General features: G+C 35.6%; 2 protein-coding genes across 3 annotated transcripts; both read left to right on the top strand.

Moving 5' to 3' along the window:
- The first annotated feature begins 3,963 nt into the window (after nt 1-3,963).
- On the top strand, nt 3,964-6,409 carry gall (galanin-like). Of its 2 annotated transcripts, none has more exons than XM_058406982.1 (6): nt 3,964-4,163; nt 4,530-4,613; nt 4,724-4,778; nt 4,860-4,985; nt 5,302-5,355; nt 5,465-6,409. In XM_058406982.1, the coding sequence occupies exons 2-6, from the start codon at nt 4,530-4,532 to the stop codon at nt 5,518-5,520; spliced, it is 375 nt and encodes a 124-aa protein (XP_058262965.1). In that variant the 5' UTR covers nt 3,964-4,163; the 3' UTR covers nt 5,521-6,409. The 2 variants fall into 2 exon arrangements, with proteins under 2 accessions (XP_058262965.1, XP_058262966.1); XM_058406983.1 differs by having other exon boundaries at nt 3,965-4,163; nt 4,890-4,985; nt 5,465-6,406.
- Nucleotides 6,410-12,185: 5,776 nt separating this feature from the next.
- Nucleotides 12,186-17,664, top strand: valopb (vertebrate ancient long opsin b). Its single transcript, XM_058406956.1, has 5 exons — nt 12,186-12,546; nt 13,543-13,753; nt 14,541-14,658; nt 14,759-14,998; nt 17,007-17,664. The coding sequence occupies exons 1-5, from the start codon at nt 12,186-12,188 to the stop codon at nt 17,268-17,270; spliced, it is 1,194 nt and encodes a 397-aa protein (XP_058262939.1). The 3' UTR covers nt 17,271-17,664.
- Nucleotides 17,665-21,493: the final 3,829 nt, after the last annotated feature.

The following is a 21,493-nucleotide window of genomic DNA, read 5'->3' as shown; positions in this document are numbered from 1 at the left end:
TAAATAAAACATAACCCTCTGCCATTTTCAAACCGAGAATGGAAAGCTGGAAGGTTGATGTCTATGTGCACCACGTTTTTACTATGGTACTTCATGATAACTAGGTTTATTACCTTGATACACTTATGGTAGTATAATTGTTTTTAATAACTAATGTACTATTATATTCAATTGGCATTGAATATGTATTCAGAAAATTCGTTTTTTGTCATACAGCAAGGCAAGCTATATAAGTGCGATATGTATGTTTTTTTTCCAGTATAAATAAGTGGATATGTATATTGAGATGATATTTTATATGATTAGGAGTGTGTGGGACTTTATAGGCTGAGATGTGTCTCTCTCTCTCTCTCTCTCTCTCTCTCATACATATATACTGTACATTCATTAAATATAACAGAGCACCAGATTATAAATGCCTTAACTGATTCTCCCAATAAAGTAACTAAATAATATTACAGTACTCTAACACACATTCAACGAAATAACTAATAACAACAGAACTTATTTACAAAGAATACTTGAAGATAGAATAACAAACAAATGTACAAAGAAAAACTTAAGAAATAGAAGGATATTAATTACACTCCATACTATTTACTATTATTTACACAAAGTCAAGATCTATATACTTAAACAAACTGTGTCACATACACTACACTAAATTGGGCCCACAACACACACACCAGTCACACAACCCCACCCTGTTGCAGGCCTGAATGCGACTAGCATTCAACTTCAACGGGAAACAATTAAACTTAATTAAACTCATCCAAATTTTGAGGAAGTACCCCAGGTGAATTGCAAAAAAAGAAGTGAATTTAGATTGTACAGTCAATGAGAAAAATGCCCAAAACCATGAAGGAAACAATGGGGTAATTTTTTTAGCCAAAAGGAATAGAGAGAACACATACGAGACAAAGTAATAGGAATAAAAATGAACATTTATCATGGTAAGATGCATGTAAGAAACCATCACTCATTTACCAGTAAGGCCTCACAGTGCACCATTGTAGAGTAGGATATAGTATGACAAGCACAATACAGCAGGCCTACTCATGAAGCTTCATAAGCTTCAGAGGGAAACAAAGCTTCAGTGTGAAGTAAAAAAGACTAGCTATGGGCCTCGCAAAAGTGATAAACGTCTATAAGGCAAAAGCGAGGAGAAGAAACACAACCCTTTTTGGAGATAAACGGGAGTTTGCAAAGGCAAGAACAGAAAATTTGCCAGGCAAAGAATATGTGCGCATGTGTGCTGGTAAGACGGAATATGAGCTGAGAAAGGTTGAAAAGAGGAACATGCATGAAATGTATATAAGGACACTGAAGTCCAATAGGACTTAGTTGGGTGATTACACCACTTGTACCCCTGGTACCAGCTGCCTTGTTTGCTGTCTTTATTTTGTGGTCAGATTGCATGAGCTAGCCAGGGCCATTGTAAGGTGAAGTAAAGAATTTTTTCAGTAAAATTACAGGAATACAAAAGCAAACTTAAATAAGTTGCTGGGTTAGTAACTAAAGATTCTTCCTTCCTTCTCTAACACCACCACTCAAACACCAACGAATACTCGAACACCAACGACTGACAACTTTTCCCCTTGCTAATCTGGATCTAATTGGACAAAAACTCCTCTCACTTTTTTTTTTTTAGCATAATGCAATGATGCTTTACTCTGTAAGGGCGGAAATATAGACTAATTGAACCTATTACAATTTACTGAACAAACTTGTTGGTCCAAAGCCCATTTCACAACTGACAAAACTGAAGATTCTTTTACAGCCTATTCAAATAAACTTATAAAATTAAACCTATTGGGGTTACAGTCAAATAGCTTTATTTCTGTTTGCACCAAGTTGCACATATTGCACTTTATGTAGCTAGGACAACTTTCCGCCCTTAGCTCTGTGTTGTTGTTTTGTTTTGTAGCTATAAGTCGTTATGCTGTTTTATGTAGCACCAGGGTCCTGGAGAAACATTGTCTCATTTCATTATGTACTGCATCAGCTATATGTGGATGAAATGACAAGCTTCTTGACTTGACTTGACGTGACCTCTAACCCTGTTACACACACACACACTCACACACACACACACACACACACACATATTTGGATTTCTTTTCTGTTCATTTACTTTCCATTTTTTGTTAAGTGAAAACTAAACTATCAACACTTCTATTTTTGAAAGCATTCTTACTTCACAGCATTTTTATCATACATATCAAAATCTTTTGCACTTTTCAGAAAGATAGATGGTTGTCAGAAATAAACTGAACAACTAAAGCATGCTACACAAGAAGGCACGTCTGGGAAATGGATATTTCTGGTTACAAACGAAAAAAATTAATTTATATTAATAATAATATATTGATATAACTTTTCATATGTGTACAAGTAAAATGGAGACACACCGTTTTTAGTTACATTATTATATGAAATGCATGAATCTCTAAATTCTTTTTTATTTCAAATTATTTTCATTTCATTTCATTGTCTGTACCGCTTATCCAATCTATTCTCGGGTCACGGGGAGCCTGTGCCTATCTCAGACGTCATTGGGCATAAAGGCAGGATACACCCTGGATGGAGTGCCAACCCATCGCAGGGCATGTTTCTAATTATATTTTTTTAAAATAATATTTCTTAATAATATTTAAAATGTTAATAATTTACATTTACAATGCCATTATTATTTTGGGAACTAAGCACAGATTATATGCACTGAAAAAAACCTCTTTCATCAAACGTCACTATCACATGTCACCAAACATCAGAGGCACATGCTGTGGAAAATTATCGTTGGTCATCAAACATCAATATTAGCCTTGACCAAACATCATCTTTTGACTGTGTGGGAAAATGTCACTTGTTTAACAATATGCACATCATGTCATTATTAAATCATTATTTATGATTTATATTGATTGCTTCAACTTGGATGTTTTAGAGCTTTACTCATGCAACCATTTTCACACATGAGCACAACAGTAACACGGCAGCACCCATGTCATGGATAGTAAATTAAACACTCTTGACATTTATAGAGTGACACACTAGATCTATTTTTGCTCATTTCCTTGCTCTTGATTTCAGATTGTACCTGGCACATAATGACTAAAGAGGTACAGAGATAATAATGCACTCTGTGAATCACAGATATGCAAGAAAGTACAAATGATGCTATGTGAGCCCACAAAAGGTTAACACTGAAGCTCCCATGAGGAGAGAGATGATGGAAAAGGCCATATGAACAGTGTAGTGAAGCCCCTTTTACAGTACAACTGAAGCTTTGGGCTGTACAATTAGTGGCCTGCAATTAGTTAGATTGTTCAAGGGTCCCTTTACTAATGGATTGTAGGGGCAGTAGGTGCAGCAATTATATCTGGGGCAAGGTACAGCCATTACAGAGAGGACAGCATCATGGAACGAAATGGATTTTAGTTGTGCTGTATGGGGACAGCATTAGTATAGCAGGTAGATCTGGGAGGCTTAGTTAGGGTCTAACTGTTACAATGAACACTCTTGTGTTTACAAAATATTATTGAACCTTGCTTTATTTATTTGCTGTACATGAGAATACAATGTGGATTTTATTATTATATTAAACTGTTTTTATCTACTCATCAAGTCTATCCAAGCATCAAAATAAATAAGTTTTACAATATATTTAAAAATATTTTTCATTGTTGTTGTTTTTTAAAAGCCCTTAAGTTTTGCAATATCATCAGTGTGAGCTATTTTTTTGTTTGTCTGAGTTATCATGTTCTCTTTCACTCGTCCACTATTTACTCTCCCTTTCTCTGTGTGGGAAATTAATTTTGTCACATCACTCCACCTCCACCCCCATGCCCCGGTCTCCGTAATTACACCACCAATTACGATAAATGAAATCCATACTAATCGAGTTTCATTATGGTAATGTGGTACATGTCCCAGGGTATATAAAAGACAGACATTCACTTCCCCAGACTCATGAAAGCACAATCACATCATTTACTACCAAGTACATTTACTTATTTACTACCAAGATCCATCTGCCTTGATATAAATTACACACATAATTAAAAGTTAATAAACGCTGAGATTCTCACTCACTTGTCTTGCATCAAGGATTTTCACTGTGATATTTTTATTTGATTGGAAGTAGAGCTCTCTTTCGAAAGGTAAGCATGGCTTCTTATTTGGATGACATATTATTACAAATAATAGATTTTATTGATGACTGTCAGATTTTACCAATATGCCTGTATAAATTGATTTTACTTTTGACTGAGCTGCTTAAGGATTATTAATAATGATGTGCAAGTTAATATAGACTTGGCAAAAGAGACAGATGGAAATAATGTTATGTTGTAAACCTTACAATGACAACCTTAGAACAATTACAATGATTTATACTGATGATGTACAGATGTTTATTACTTATTTATCTGACAGCATAAAGAATACATATACAACATGTAGAACATATATATATTTCAATATATAAATAATAACTCAGTGACACACTGCTGTATTTCTTTCTGCAGATGCAGATGAGCTATATGCTGTTTTGGGTCTCTTTGTGTGTCCTGTCCCCTCAATTGTCACAGACACATGGGATGAGGCTTAGGGTACATTTATAACTCATTTGCAACCATTTCCATTAAGAACATTTAGTGTAAACAAATTCTACAAACACGAAGTTGCAGATCTTTGTGCTTATATGTATATACATTTTCAGGGTTTAGAGAAAAGAGGATGGACACTGAACAGTGCTGGATATCTACTTGGACCTTGTAAGTGATATCATACAAACTGTACCGCAGAGGTTTTTTTTGTATTTACATGAATACAATGGTTATTACTTTGTTAACTAGCACTCGATTTGCCTAAATCGTCACATCCAGATGCACACAGAACGCTCACTGTACGACATGGAGGCAGTGTTGGCAAACGGGAGAGCACAGAGGACTTTGTCCTGCCAACACCTCAGCCTTCATATAGTAAGAATCTATCCTTATTTTATAATGCATTATGAACTCAGATAAATACAAATTGTATATCATGAGCAATATGAGCATTTACTTTTTAAGTTAAAAATATTTTTGCATTGAAATGTTAGAAAACTACACTAAACTTAGAAAAAGAGAAAGTCTTAGCTTCCTAAAAGGCTTCTACCTGGAAACGTCTCTGATATGTGTATGTTTGTAAGAGAACCCCAAATGAACAACAAAAAGAGCTTTATATCTTCTCCTAAGAAAGTGGATTTTTCGTGCCAGTTTTACACTGTGTTGTCTTCATTTTTCGGATCTGTTACAGACGAGTCATATCTCCATGCACTCATAGAATTTTTAACGTATCTACGCATGAAAGGTTGGACTGCTTGCTTAAACAATTTGTCTTAAAAAACATACACTTTCTTTACTGTTCTTTCTCTATGTTTTGCCTGGTTGTTTTTGATCGTGCTGCCTCTCCATTTCAGATAATAAAAGCATAGAAGAAGTGATCAGCTCTACATTTACTGATGACGGGACATGATAGAAGAAACGGCTTTTGTTAACATTTTGCACTGGGCCAACACCTTGCTCCACATATATACACTGGAGTTTCCACTTTAAATGATAATAGCTTTTATATAACGCTCTTGTTTGCAGAATAATTATGAGAAGGTATTTAAACGGCATTAAACATTAAAAACAAATATCTTACTCCTTCTTTATCAGTGCTACTCGAATAATAAACCTAGTAGCATTAGTAGTTATGTGTTAGTAACTGACTTTCAGTTCCCATATCCATTTCTTTTCTTACAGCTACCTTAGATTGATTGCAGTTAATGAAAAGATGTATCCTGTATCCTGATAGCACATCAGTCTGCATATAAATGTCAATAAATGAAGAAAAATGATTATACCAGATATATTGAGATGATAGATGATATGAACAGCAGCATGAAATTTTGGAACCTGTAAAATCTGTCTGAAATAAATAAAATTGTGTAATTATATAGTGTACACATGTGGACATATGTATTTTGTAACCTGTCTTAATTAAAAGAAATCTGTATTAAAACTTTCTTCAGCTCTGAGTGTTTCGTCTGAAATGACACATGCTTTGGATACTGATGATCTTGATGTATGAAGAGAATTTGTTCTTATTTTTAAAAAAAGAGGAACAGAGTATGCATGCTTGACTACCACAGCATAAAATCATAGTTTAAAGCTGGATGGTTTACGCAGTGATCAAATTGCCCTGAGACATAATATTTAAGCAGTATTGTTCTAGTCAAAATACATATAAATGAATAACGTAAACGTAATTGCTTTAAATGCCTAACCATGTAAACAAAATCTGCACATTTGTCAACATACTTGATTACTTCTAGTTGTAATGAATCTAATTCTAAATCTCTTGATTGTATGCTTTCAATCTCTTCAGCTGTCCAGTAAGTGTGTATTTAATTGTAGTAAATATGCTGCCTAACATTTTTAATTCTTCTTGTGATTTAATACTAATAAACGCATGCTCATTTGACCAAAGAACACATTTCTTTGTTTTTAATTTACATTTTTACATTTACATTTACAAAATGCTTGTGCAGAAATATATACAAATACATAAACAATAAATATATCATGTATATAGTGTATATAATTGTGTAATGGATTGGAGTGCCTCTATTGTGTTGTCTTTTCTTTTCTTTTTGTCACCAGTCCTCACACGTGACTCAATAGTCATATTTCCATATGACTATTTTTAAAACGTTAAATGCGACTAGGTAAATATAATAAACAAACATCTGCTTGAAACATTAGAGAATAGGGAAAACATCTACACTTTGCTGAGATGCAGAGGTGCAGAAGTGAAACTTGAGAGCCTGAGCTCTGTGGATGCCCAGAGACACATTAAGCCACTTGGTGGCAGTATGTCACTAGTGTCTTACCAGGCTGAAAAAAAAAAACCCCCAAACAATAAAATGTGTTATTTTGGTGTATATTGATACGATGTACATTATATGAAGTGAATTTTACTGATAGCTTGATTTCCTTTCTGCAATGGACAGCACATGATTTAGGTCTGGATTACTTTCAAATTTCCTTACATTTAAAAATTCCACCACAGTCCAGTTGTAGGAACAGTTAAGAACAATCACACTAGACTATCTTGTATAAAAGCATTTATATGAAATGAATACCTTATAGATAAGTTACATGTTCTCTGCTGCCCTCTAGTTATACATGAGTATAACTAGAGAATAAGAATTCAAGGTTCTCTGTAGCCAGGTGTTGACTGTAAGATGGATGTAATTCATTCATACAAAGCTGAATATATCAACTATAGATGCAGCCTTGGATGAAGAAAAATAGTATCAGTCAGACAGAAGCAAAATTGCCTAAACATCAGTTTACCTGCATATTCTTGCTTTTTTTCATAGTAGGAATCTGCACAGGTTTGTAACTTTGACACCTCTCATTTTTAGCATTGTACCTTTTCAGTGGCAAACACAGTAGAGGTAAATGAGTGTGCAAATAAACAATAGACCATTATGTTTGTATTCATAATTTGCATTTTTTGTAGCTCATTTTTCACATGTAATAAGATTTGCTGCTTAGTTAATATCTCCTTTGTCACGTATTGCCCAGTGTATTTGCTGCATTACACTGTTGCTGGTTTATTGCACTTTTCTTCCACTTTAACAAAACTCTTTATGTAGCCTAAGTGTTGTGTTCTTGGATTATGGTTTGTACCACAGACAAACAATATATTGTTCCTGTTTATATGTATGAAAGCGAGAAAAAGTCATACACAGCTTAAAAACAACAGCAATTTAACCGCATTGATTTGACTCGATAGATATTGGTCTTCCAAACAAGGAACTTGTTTTAGCCACAGGACAGGACAAATTCACAACAGATTGAACGGCAAATGATAATTAAATCATTTTTTACTTGATACCTGGATAAGATGCTGTTATGAAACTGCACCATTTTCCAAAACCAGAATAAATAGAATAAAAACAATTTCTTCTAAAGCCAGGGTTCTGTGCTGTGATAAACTTGTCATTCTATTATCACTGCTAATAGTGAAGGTGTTCATCTGATGTATTTGTTTTTCTCATGCCACTTTTTTAAATTAGTTTCACCACTCTGGAATAAAATGAATAATCCATTCTGAAGCTTTTCGGTTCTGTTATTATTCATGTGTCTTAAAATCAGATTGGCAGAGAGTTGCCAGATAATTTATGCCACATTCAAGACATCTGGTGAAGCTCAAACCACTGTCAATGCAGCAAACACTGCTATGGCCTTTAGGAGTGAGACTGTGATGAAGAATAAAGGCTGTAGGCACAAGTGGGCAGATGGAAAGGGGCAGATGTTGTCCATGTGAGGATGGCTGCCCAATACCTAGTGTGATCTGTCTCTGTAAAAAATTGATCAAGAAGCTTCCAGCAAAACAGCTGAGCTCATCAAAGTTTCTGGCATAAGGAGTTCAAATGCAAAGAAATATTAATCCACGGTTTATTTGCTAGGAGGAATGACATTTCTCGCCTTTGTAGAAGGCATTTTCAAAGCTGGAGCCATTATGGATTGTGTACAATCAGATGCTGTGGTGGAAAAGGTTGCTAGATAATCACTGTATATACACAGACTGAGACTCCCTATTCGATTGAAGAACCTAGAAAGCTAAACAAATTGTGATATTTTGTATGTCGTAAATGACATAATGATGCCTCTTTCATGACAGGAAAGTAAATGAATACACAAAATTATTTTTATGTCTACACATTCAAAGTAATGGAAAATAAATTACATAATGAGATATCTGTCCAGAATTATTAGTGCTGTTAAGAACTAACAGTACTAACTATGAAAGAATGATTTGTAGGCAAACTACTTTAAAATTGATGATTTGATCCTGCAACAGACATGCATCCCATTTCAGACTCTCCTCAGCACCAGCATACATAAAATCTCTTTACTCTTTAATGCTTTACTATGCCTTCTTGTATTTCAGAATCCAGTGTACTGATTATTTATTAGGATTATTATTTATGAGGATTATAATTAGGATTTTTCTTAGTCTTGTCTGTCATGCTTTTTTTCTTTGATTTCGCATTACTGTCTGTTTGGTCATTTGTGACTGTAGTTGAAACAGATCCTTCCAACCTACTTTATACAGTGACTTACAGAAAGCCAGTCAGATGATACGCCACCTGTGGCCTAAAGGTTGTTAGGTAAGGTCTGGACTCTGATAAGAAGGCCTGGTATAAATGAGTATTTACATGCTCAGCAGGACACAGCCCTTTTTAATGCCACAGCTACTAAGCATTTGAAAGAGTCTGCAAACATTTTTATAAATGAGGGCCCTGGTCAACTGCTCAAAATCAGATGGCTTTTTAACATGATATTTGATTTTAAAGGTACAAACAAGCAAATGAGACTCATCGTCTAAAGGCACAAGCTGACCACAAACCACAGTGTAATTTTAAAATGATCACAGAAATAAAGACACATGCAGAAAAAGTATACATGCAGACAGATCACTAGATAGATATTTACATCTGATGTGTTAAACAAGTTAAAACATGGCATGATGTTTAAATTCACCCACTTCCTAAGTGATCAATAATACTGAAACTATGTGACTTACAGTTGTTTCTTGCCCAGGTTTGCCCTGTTAGATTGCTTGTTTAAACACTTAAAAGCTTTGAATGTCTACTTTTGGTCTGAATCCCTGGGTTTTGCCTCTGAAGACTGCATTTGTTGTTAAAAAAACAAAAACAATATGAAGTCCAGAAAGCTTTTGCTGGAAAGAAAGTAGGCCGTTTTGAACCTAACAAATGATTTAAAATCAACAAGACCCATTGCACAAGCAGTGGGCATAGCCAATACAGCAATGTGGAATGTTCTATAAAAGATATAAACACCACTGGTGTATTAAAAACCAGACATCCAACAGGTGAGCCATGGAAACAATACACATGACAGAAACTTTTTCTGAGAGCTGTCAAGAAAAACCCCAAAGCAACAGTCTGCTGCATCACCAATAACCACTCATCAGCAGTTAGAATCACAAAGTTCTACCAAAAGTACAAGGCCAAAGTATAGAGATTAGAAAAGGCTAAGAAAGGATTTAAAAAATACTCATAAGTCAATCATGGTAGAGGTAGTGCCATGGCTTGGGTTTGCAAGGCTGCTTCTGGCACAGGCTAATTAATCTTTTAACTGATGATGTAACTCATGATGGCAGCGGAAAAATAATTACAGAACTCTACAGAAACATTTGTCTGCCAGCTTTACAAAGAAAAGCATCCAAACTAATTGGGAGAAACTTCATACTTCATCATACAGCAAGACAATGATCCAAAACACATTGCCAACACAACAAAGGACTTCATCCCCACAAAAAAAAGTGGAAGGTTTTAGACTTGCCAAGTCAATCACCAGAGATTAACCAAACTGAGCAGACCTAAACACCCTGAAGAGGAGGCTGAAAAGAAAAATCCACCAAAATAAACAAGAACTGAAAGAAGCTGCAGTACAATCTTGCAAAACCATCACAAAAGAAGAATGCGACAGTTTTGTGATGTCATTGGGTCACTGGCTTAATGCAGTTATTGCAAGCAAGGTATATGCAACCAAATATTAAGTGTTAAATACTTTAATATCTGTTCCAGATATACTTTTGTTCACAAACAGATTGGGTGGTCTGCCACCAAAGTTGTCATGGTTTAAGTTGTTTAACACAGTGGTGTCCATTCTTATCCACAAAGGGCCTGTGTGGGTGCATATTCTTATACCAGTTAAGCCACACCTGAGTCCACCTTTTTAATCAGTTCATCTTGGCTTCAATAGACTCATTTGTGGCTTCTGTATGGTTGGAATGAAAACCTAAACCTACACTGGCTCTTTCTGGATAATATTGGACACCTTTGGTTTAACACGTTAAGCTAAAATTCGGATCTATTTTCTTAATCTTTTGATCTCAAACGTATACATTTGATAGCAAAAACATAAGAATTGGCACTGTTGTTGCAGTACTTTCAAGGGAAACTGAGATAGACAGATAGATAGATAGATAGATAGATAGATAGATAGATAGATAGATAGATAGATAGATAGATAGATAGATAGAATTATTTGTCACTATTTACCTACTTAATTTATCCTCTGAAAGATCTGAGATCCTCTGTAAAGTATGGACTCTACTTAAATTAATTAAACTTGTGATCCTGATTAAAGGCTAGGATAAAATAGATCCAAATTCCCATCGGGACCATAGCAGAATGTCCAATAAATCTAACAGAGGAAAGCAGACAGTGTTATATTTATGCCAGATCTGGTTCAGGCTTATACTGCAGACATCTAAAGTGAATGTTTGTTATTTAAATGTACCATTTTGACAAAATAGTCAATACTATAATCTAAAATGAGTCTTAATTACAATTGGTACAAAATTAATATCTACGCAGAAGACTGCTGGCCTTCACACAGTAAAATTATTTGAAATCTTTCACAAAAAAATCTAAATACATTTTCAATAATTAAAATTTTTATTTTATTTTTTTATTTATTGCCTTATTACCTATGTTTGTGGATACTGCTGGAAGTTGTAAATTTTCTATTATGAATAAAGTATCTATCTATCTATCTATCTATCTATCTATCTATCTATCTATCTATCTATCTATCTATCTACCTTAAAATCTACATTCATTTCAAGACACCACACATTATTGATAACAGCTTAGGCAGGCTGTTTCTTCCTCCTATCAATGTTTTTTTTTTTTTTTACTGTAAGAATATCTTTTTACATTTTTAAGATGATGATTTGGGAAAACTCTGCCCTTCATCACACAGCCTGGAGTGGACATGGCCGCTCAGCTTCCTATATAAACACGAGCAGGCGAAAATCACGGAGTGTGAGGAGGAGATGATGCTCTGAGCTCTTTCCTTCACTCACTTCTCTTTCTTTCCTTCAGGATCCTTGTACTGAATACTTTGGTAGGCTCCTTTCCTTGAAAGTGTTTACATTTGAAGTTAGTTATATTTAAATGTCCCGCGCAAAACTGGGACCCCTGTAGAGTTGGAGTCGAGTTTAAGCGCTCAGATTCATGTCTATAATTTTGAACTTTTTTTTTTGCATAAAAAACAAAAACAAATTTCTCTGTCTACTTTGCACAGATGTCCACCCCTGTCTCCATCATGGACGCGATGCCTTCTGCTAACGGCGGGTCCTACACCGACGCTCCAGATGTGGCGACGCCTCGGGATCCGTTCTCCGGTCCGCTGGAGTCGGTCGCGCCCTGGAACTACACGTTTATTGCGTGCATGATGTTTGCAGTGACTTCCCTCTCGCTGGCAGAAAACTCCACGGTTATGCTAGTAACCTACAAATTTAAACAGCTGAGACAGCCCCTGAATTACATTATTGTCAACTTATCTGTAGCTGACTTCAGCTTGTCGCTGGTTGGAGGCACAATCAGTTTCCTGACCAACGCGCGAGGTTACTTCTTCCTGGGCAGGTGGGCGTGCGTCCTGGAGGGATTCGCTGTGACTTTTTTCGGTGAGTCTGAGTTCCAGCGCTGTGATGGTGCTGAGGTAGCGTGTGTATACACTGGATTTTCACATTTTTTTTAAGAAATCGTAGTTATCCAGCACTTTTAGCAACTTTCTTAGAAGAAAAATATTAGAATGTGCAGCACAGTGAAGGAGGATTGGCTTGACGCATAGAACTAAAACTCTTGAGTCTAATAAACGGATCTTTGTTGAGTTGAAATAGTTTATAACAATAAAATTTGTCTGAGTAAATGTAGAGTCAACTTAGTTTAAACCTCCTACATCTTTTGTCCATCCAGTTTTGGATCTCCTGCTTGTTGCGTTGGGGAAAACCTTAAAGTTTCCATGTACACACTCAGAAAAAAGAGAAGACATCTCTTTTCACTTTTCTTCACTATTATACCGTTAGTGTGCATCAGTTACGTGGTAATGTGAATGAAGTGTACATTTTAAATGATTAAAGCTACATAATTTGACCTTAAGGACAATTCTTTCACCTATATTTAACTTTTGGTGTAATATGTTAAAGGTATTCTACATACACCTTTCCAAAGACAAGGTGACAAAGAAAAAATACAGTTAAGTACTCTACAAAAGACTCCTACAAAAGAGGGTTTCCAGTTACGAAGGTTTCAAGAAGAACCCCTTTGACCATCCAAAGAAACGGGGGACCATTGAAGAACCATTAAGAGTAATAATAACCATTAAGAGTGTTGGCAACATGAAATCATACAGATCCTTCTCTTTGCCGTGTATGTATAATAATAATAACCATGCGGTTTAACCTGGTTTCATGAAAACATTTTGAACAAACAAGAATGATGTTGATTTCATTTTAATTTGTTAGAATTAAGTTAAACGAAAAGGCATTAATGCATTAATGCCATCCCATAAACTTTACTTTTTGCATAATCATGTTGTTTAGATTCATGTCTAAAGGCTTGTTTTCTATATATGACTAGCAAAAGACAATATAAAACGTAACAAACTTTTTGCCTTGTAGGGATTGTTGCTCTCTGGTCTTTGGCAATCCTGGCTTTCGAGCGTTTCTTTGTGATCTGTCGCCCTTTGGAAAATGTCCGTTTGGGAGTCAAACACGCAGCACTGGGTCTTCTGTTCGTCTGGACGTTCTCCTTCATCTGTACTATTCCTCCAGTGCTTGGCTGGAACAAATACACAGTTAGCAAGATTGGCACTACTTGTGAACCCAACTGGTAACCCCTCCCTTCTATTCTATTTTCATTTTTATTTGTATAATGGACATTGTCTCAAAGCAACTTTACAGGAATAAAAAAAAATTATAACATAAAAATGACAAAGTTAATATTAAATTAAATTAATATTTAATTTGATTCTTTCTGTTAATTTCAGGGTTTCTATTAGGAGCATGAATCAAATTTGCAAACTGATTTTACGCTCTCACTGATTTTATACTTTCACACTGACAAATGTTACACTTTCAGGCTGGAAAACTGTCAAATAAAAGTAGTATTCTTTAATACGAGTAAAACACCCTTGTGCTTTCTTACCTTGCCCCTGAAGGTCTCTGTTATCCTTTAGAATCATACTACAGAAAACATACCCATTTTTCTTCTAGCTCAAAGATTCATGGAATGATTTTCAGCAGTTGATGAAAATACACTCAAAATAGCCACGTATTTTTCATTAAGAAGCTCTTAAAGCTATTCTTCAATGTTAACTCTATTTTGCTTTTGTAATGATGAAGGTCAGTTATGTAGGCAATATATAGATGTTTATATCCGCTGAATATTCTTTACACAATGCGGTTACGGCTTGTTGATCTTCACAAAGGTCACAAATAAGAATTAATCTCTTCATTCATTTAGCGTGTATGGGCTGTTTGTCACTCTATTTCTAATTGAAAGTAAGCTATACCTGCCAGTGAACTATACTGACATGGTTCAGTATCTGTGTACGGTTGATTGTGAAATGTTATATCAGAAGAGAAGAGAGTTCTGAATCTATGCTTTTGTCATTAAGGTACTCAAGAGACTTCAATGACCATACTTACATAATCACCTTCTTTGTCACCTGCTTTATCCTTCCACTTGGAGTAATCATTGTCTCCTATGGCAAACTCATGCAGAAACTCAGAAAGGTGGGTCTTTTGATTGTTCTTGGACACTAATACATTTTTACAGATTTAATCATACAAGTGTACAACCATAAAACATTAATAATGAGATATGCTCTTCCAGGTATCCAACGCTCATGGCAAACTAGGTAATGCTCGGAAACCGGACAGGGCTGTGGCACGGATGGTCATCGTAATGATAATTGCCTATATGGTAGCCTGGACACCTTATGCAGCGTTCTCTATCATCGTCACAGCCTATCCAACGATTAATATTGACCCTCGCCTTGCAGCAGCACCAGCCTTCTTCGCAAAGACTGCAGCTGTGTACAATCCTGTCATTTACGTGTTTATGAACAAGCAGGTATACCTTCATTATTGGCTATATTGCCATGTACTTCTGTTTACTGTTCACAGTTTGTGTTTAGGTGCACATAATTGTTAGTAAAAATTCTAGTGCTAAAGTTTTAGCAATAAATTGGAAGAATAACGCAGGTGTAGGTGATTTGTGTGAAGTATGGTCCTTATTGTCTCTCAAGCAGAACCCTAATAAATTACAGAAAACTATATTTTTTAATCAAAAATTGACCGGTCAAAAATGTTTTTCGTATGTTCAATATATATTGATATAAACTCTCTTTATTAGAAATATGTAGTATATACTTACTGTACACTTTATAAGGAGCACTTCAAAACTGGCACATTCATACAGTTATCTAATCAATCAATCATGTGGCAGCAGTACAATGCATAAAAGCATGTAGATACCGATCAAGAGCTTCAGGCAATGCTCATCAAACAGCAACATGTTGACCTAAACCATCAACAAGTGTGACTTTAACTGTCCACCCGAACTGTCAGATATCCAGTTTGTCTGAGTCTGTGCCTCAGATTCTTGTTCTTGGATGACAGGAGTGGAACTTGAACTCTTCAGCTGTTGTAGCCCATCCACATGAAGGTTCAATGTTTTGTTCATGCTGAGATGCTTTTCTGCTCTTCACAGTTGTAAACAGTGTTTATATGAGCTACTATATCCTTATCGGCAGCTTGAACTAATCTGGTAATTTCCTCTGATCTCTTATCAACGTGGCTTTTTTCTCTTATCCATCCACCGAACTAATATGAAATGTTCTGAGTGAAGGTAAAGGTTGTAGCTTATGACTAGTGGCCTACATTCATTGAAAATCCACCACCACTGAGACTTCTTCACCTTGGTGTTACTTAAATGCAGCTACATTCTAAGCCCCAGAGATCACACTTTTCTTTATTGTAGTGTTTGATGTGAATATTATCTGAAGCTCCTTGTCTGTCTCTGTATAAAGCATCGAGGTGATAGTACTTGTTATTCAATAATGATGACATTTCATCCTGATGATTTGTTAAAATCCTTACTCACTGTGTTTAAACACATCACTGTGTTTGACTCATACTTGTGGAATCAGCCTTCTGTCTAAAAGATTCTTATGGATTTTCACAGCTGTTTACTGCACCTCTTGCCAGTTAGCGGAGAATTTTCAGCGGCGCAAAACAACTAGGTTAATAAATAATTCGCAATTTTTAAAATGTAGATGCATGTTTAGAAAGAGCAAGGTGGGGAAATCTCAGTGATGATGGATTTTCATTAAAATTTATTCTAGGCATGTTCAGCATTTATAAGCCCTCCACCAAAAGGAATAAATTTGTAAATATGAAAGAAGTCATTAGAAAAACTATAACCTTTACCTCATTTGAAACGTTTTCAAATGTAAATACTGTTTTAGTTGAATAATCTTTGCTCTGAACAAAACTAAAAGAAAACCCTTACTTGTGGTTCTAATACATCCCTTAGAAACATATGTGGTCATAGACACCTCGATACTTAATTGTGCATGTGTACATACATGCTAAAGCCTTCAGTAAGCTTTATTGATGGTGTGTCTCATGACGGTAGCACCAGAATATATTCAGAGGTCTACAGAAATTCTGTCAATTTACAGAGAAATGCATTAATTGGGATGAACTTAATCTTGCAGTAAGACAATGATCCAAAACTGCAACAAAATATTAAGTTTGTTTCATTTTAATGTACTTTAAAATGAATGTTCCAGTACTTTTGCTTGTCTACAAATTGGGTACTCTGCCATCAACAGCGCTTTGTTCTAAGTTGTTTAGCACATCATGATGTAAATATTAGGAAATGAAAGGTAAGATTCTGATCTATGGTCTTATATTCGTCTTTTAATCAATATATATGTATATATATATATATATATATATATATATATATATATATATATAAATTCTGTATATGCATATATGTATATATCTGACTCTAGCAAACAAGCCTCTTTGATGTGAATTCATTCCTCATGTCTTTTCTCTTTTTTTATCAGTTCAGAAAGTGCCTGATTCAGATGTTTAAAGGCAATGGCACCAACATTGATTCATCCCATTTGAACCCGACCTCAGACAAAGGGCCAATCACACGAACGGAAAGTCACTTGGGAGAGATGTCCTCTATTGCTGCCCGTGTGCCCATGACCGTGTGCAACTTGGAGAAGACTGATGAGGATGATGAGGAAGAAGAGCAGAACCAGAATGAAAATGGAGGCTCCATGCAACTTCCTCTATCAGAAAGCAGAGTGTGTCCTCTATAGGGCAGCTCTGCCCTAGTGAAATGACCTATAACCTATTGCCTATCAGGTCAAGCAGCTCGGAAAACAGCACAGCTGAGCCATGCATATAGAGGATGTAGATGAGTCTACATTATATATTGTGTTAATCTTTACGGCTGCATTTTCCTTTGTGATGTGTACTTCTGAAGAATATCGAAGACTTTGTGCTCACTTGCCAGTCTCACACAGTGTTTGTTGCAGATGTGTTGTGAAACTTGAACAAAAATTAACTAAATGTATGCATTCTCGCTCGAGTTGTCTTTAGTTTATTCACTTTTAAATGGTTTCTGGTAAGTCTTATGGCATAATTGTGATATTAAGTTAGTCATAGCATTTCTTACAAAAAATGAAATCACATGTACTTTGCCACTGTAATCTAACCCCATAGATGTATTATTTTGACAAATTGTTTTAATGCTTGGTAAGAACTTAATAAATATATGAAAAGTACCACATAACACATTCAATTCAATTAAACCTCTTTTGTATAGTGCTGCTAACAATGGACATAGCAAAAATAAATTTTCAATTCTAAAAACTTCCTCAAAGTTTCAAAAGATAAAAAACATGATTCTTTGATTCTTGACCTTTACAAAAGGGCAGGTTTTTGACATTATAAATCTAGTTTATTGAAACAAGTAAGTATACGCCCTTGGAAAATTAATTTGTTAATCATCCTGTTTAAATCAACTTATTATTATTATTATTATTATTATTATTATTATTATTTTTATGAACCAGTGTTAGTAAGCATATAACCGATGGCATGCTTGGCTAAAAGTGTTATTGTGGTTTGTACCATGACACGTAACTCCAGTTATAGTGCCCGTGGTGCTGGGTGATGTTCACACACTGATTATAAAAAATAATCTATGGTCTGACTTGTTTGTTTTCATAGATATCTTTTCACAGGCATGAAGTCAACATCAAAATGAGTGGATTTGAAAGAAAATGGAAATCTGTCTAGAAAGATTTTGCAAAGTAATCTGAGGCTTTACCTAGGATATATTAGTTTCTTGTCATTTTAAGAGCCACTGCATCTGCCTTACTCATAATCTACTCATAGTACATAATACATAATCAGAATAACAAGGTAATTCTTTGTAATGCACAAGAGGCAGAGAAAATCTATTGTAGCTTCTATTTTATCATGGTGTGACAGTCTTTATCTCATACTCATTCTGATTGAATTACATCAACTATATGGCCAAATCTATACTATATGGCCAACAGTTTGTGAATACCTGATCAACACACCCATATGTGCTTTTAAAACACACCATTCTGGATTTATTCCCTTCTTTTGTTGTTATAATAACCTCCACTAGTCTGAAAAGGCTTTCCACTAGATTATGGAGTGTGGCTGTGGGGATTTGTCCATTCACCCACAAGAGTATTAGTGAGGTCAGGCGCTGATGTTGGATGACCTGGGGTGCAGTCCGTGTTCCCATTCATCCCAAAGGTATTAAGTATGGTTAAGAGCAGAGCTTTGTACAGGCCTCTTAAGTACTTCCACGCTTTGTGAACATTTTCAATGTCAAGGAACAGGTTTTAAATAGGGATCCTAGTTCCAATAAAACAATATCTTAATGCTACACCATAGAAAGACATTCTAGACAGCTGTTCACTTCTGAATTTGTGGCAATATTCTGAGGAATGTCAGGTGGTGTCACATGGTCAGGGTGTCCACATACCTGTGGCCATGTAGTGTCTTATTCTTTACAAGAATATAATTCAACTTTATTTGTATAGTGCTTTTCAACAGTTTTATTTGTATAGTGCTTTTAATAATAGCAAAGTAGCTTTTATTTTAAATGTAATTTGTTTAAATGAATATTCAATTATAAAAAAAACTTTCTGACTTTATAATGCAGTTTAAATGATAAAAACATGATTCTTTGACTCTTGAAAAGGGCAGGTTTGGACTTTATACATTTAGTTTAATGCAACTAATTTGTTGAAACAAGTAAGTATACTCCCTTGGAGAACTCATTTGTTCATCTAAAAACAGAATTTCAGATAATAAATATAGGTACACTTTGGAAACATACATTTGAAACTAAGTGATTAATAGTTTGATGAACCAGTGTTAGTAAGCATATAACCGATGGCATGCTCGGCTAAAAGTGTTATTGTGGTTTGTACCACCACGACACCTAACTCCAGTTATAGTGCCCGTGGTGCTGGGTGATGTTCACACACTGATTATAAAAATAATCTATGGTCTGACTTGTTTGTTTTCATAGATATCTTTTCACAGGCATGAAGTCAACATCAAAATGAGTTAGACAAAAATAGATGCATAGACAAAAATGGTTGCCTGTCTCATTTCTATGCTCAAACTTGTTTTTGCCTCCACTCTCCTTAATAAAAGCATAAATCCTGTCAAATAAGGATTGCAGCGGTGTTTTGAGACAGTTCCTGTCAATTTTAGCCAACTTTTTCACTAACACTGGCTGTGTTACTCAGCCAGAATGTGGAGGTGCCTATTTTTGTGTATCAACTTCAATCTTCCAAGTTTGAGGTGCATTGAGGTTACAGGTTAAAGTGTAACTCTTACCAACAACATTCATCCAGCTCCACAGCCTATTGCCACTGTTGGTTTGTTCCTCAATTTGTAATAAGCAGCATCATTTGTAATTGGCACAAAACCGAGTGTTTTGCCTGCCAGTGGACTGGGCATCCTGCCAATTTTGAACACCAACACAAACAAAAAGAGAAGTATGTAATAGCTAAATTGGACACACATTCAGGCACTGTATCATTTATTCAAGTTTTGACACTGGTTCTCAAATCTGACAACAGCAGTGTTTCCTATGAGCCATGGTTGAATGCAGATATTTTTTTTTTGAGAAGTGCCATTCATCGATGATTGATGGGAATTGATGGTAACTTTGTGATAAATGTTTGATAGAATTAGTGCTTAAACATTCATCACTGTGTCACAAAATTGTAAAGTCTAAGATGAAGGTATCACATGTTTTAGTAATTGAAAATTCTTGATGGTTAAAAAATGTAAATAAATATTATCTTGGGAAAAGTGACATCCTTTTTCCACATCTTAATCCTTGTCTGCTTCAACAGAAATGTGTTAAATTTCTGCTTGGGAAATCCATGTAGTTATGTATTTTTCTAGAATTCTGGCAAATGAGTGACAATTTGACTGCAGAGATAAAGTGTAATGATCCATACGCACAAGGTTTGTTCGGACAAAGCACAACATCAAAACAGGTCAAGTCATAGGCAGAAAAATCACTGAAACATGAACAAATCCCGAATCAGAGTAGATGCATGTACCAGGTGGGATCAAAATACCAAAATAGCAGAATCAGCATCAAAACAGAAGGGGAAAGGAAAAGACAAAAACAAATCAAGGCAGGGAATATCAAACATAAAAATATCTCAGAACCCACAAGATTGGCAGGCAAACCGTAAAGTTTTGTATGTAAATTAATGTCCATATATTTTACACAGAAGTTCAAAAGGCAATATGAAACACCACTGGAGAAGTGGGTTCAATATTCAGGGAGGGCACCCTACCCGTGGTACTAGATGCCACGGAATCCTCTTAATTAATTTAAAAGAACCAATGATCCATGCACTTAACTTTCAGCCAGCAGCTCCTGATTCCCCACGCTGTGGATTTTATCCGCAGGGGTAAGCTTTGTGGAGAAAAATGAGGTCTGCCGGCTCGGGTGGAAAATCATACCATCTGGCTTGGTAGCATGGGTTGATGTGGATGCCACTGTCTGTTTACTAGATTCTTTTGACATTGAATTGCTCTTTTTTCTGATGTTTGCTGCCTCCCAGGTGCGTTTTATATGCGTCATCTAATAATCCACCACTGAGACACTATGAGGCCTATGGAGAAGTGAATGGCGTATTGTGAATGACGTGGGCATAGTCAACCCAGGGAAGGTACTTGCTCAGGCCTGAAACTCTGAAGGTGCATTGACTATCCCATATGGCTTCACCAGGTACTCTTAGTGTCTGGTGACTTCCTCTCATCGTCTTCACTAATGCAGATCACGTAATATCCACGGTGGTTTAGTCAAGCTTAGTGAAGTATTATTTAGGTCAAGTATTCTTCTCACCTGTTCAGCAGCTGACTAGTGGTAAAAGGTAGCAGAACTCTGTGTGACCTTATTTAATCCCTTGTAGTTAATGTGAGTCTGCCTTTTTATTTTTCACAAACAAGAAAATGG

This window comes from Hemibagrus wyckioides, linkage group LG13 (genome assembly GCF_019097595.1).
Source record: "Hemibagrus wyckioides isolate EC202008001 linkage group LG13, SWU_Hwy_1.0, whole genome shotgun sequence".
NCBI lineage: Eukaryota > Metazoa > Chordata > Actinopteri > Siluriformes > Bagridae > Hemibagrus > Hemibagrus wyckioides.
This window is presented reverse-complemented; position numbering and strand designations above follow the sequence as displayed.

Bases quoted from the DNA above. Each gene is read 5' to 3' on its own strand.
- valopb (XM_058406956.1), top strand. From the start codon at position 12,186: ATGGACGCGATGCCTTCTGCTAACGGCGGGTCCTACACCGACGCTCCA. The intron at 12,547-13,542 runs GTGAGTCTGAGT...TTTGCCTTGTAG, and splicing joins ATTCGCTGTGACTTTTTTCG to GGATTGTTGCTCTCTGGTCT. The intron at 14,659-14,758 runs GTGGGTCTTTTG...ATGCTCTTCCAG, and splicing joins TCATGCAGAAACTCAGAAAG to GTATCCAACGCTCATGGCAA.
- gall (XM_058406982.1), top strand. From the start codon at position 4,530: ATGCAGATGAGCTATATGCTGTTTTGGGTCTCTTTGTGTGTCCTGTCC. The intron at 4,779-4,859 runs GTAAGTGATATC...TTTGTTAACTAG, and splicing joins TGGATATCTACTTGGACCTT to CACTCGATTTGCCTAAATCG. The intron at 5,356-5,464 runs GTTGGACTGCTT...TCTCCATTTCAG, and splicing joins AACGTATCTACGCATGAAAG to ATAATAAAAGCATAGAAGAA.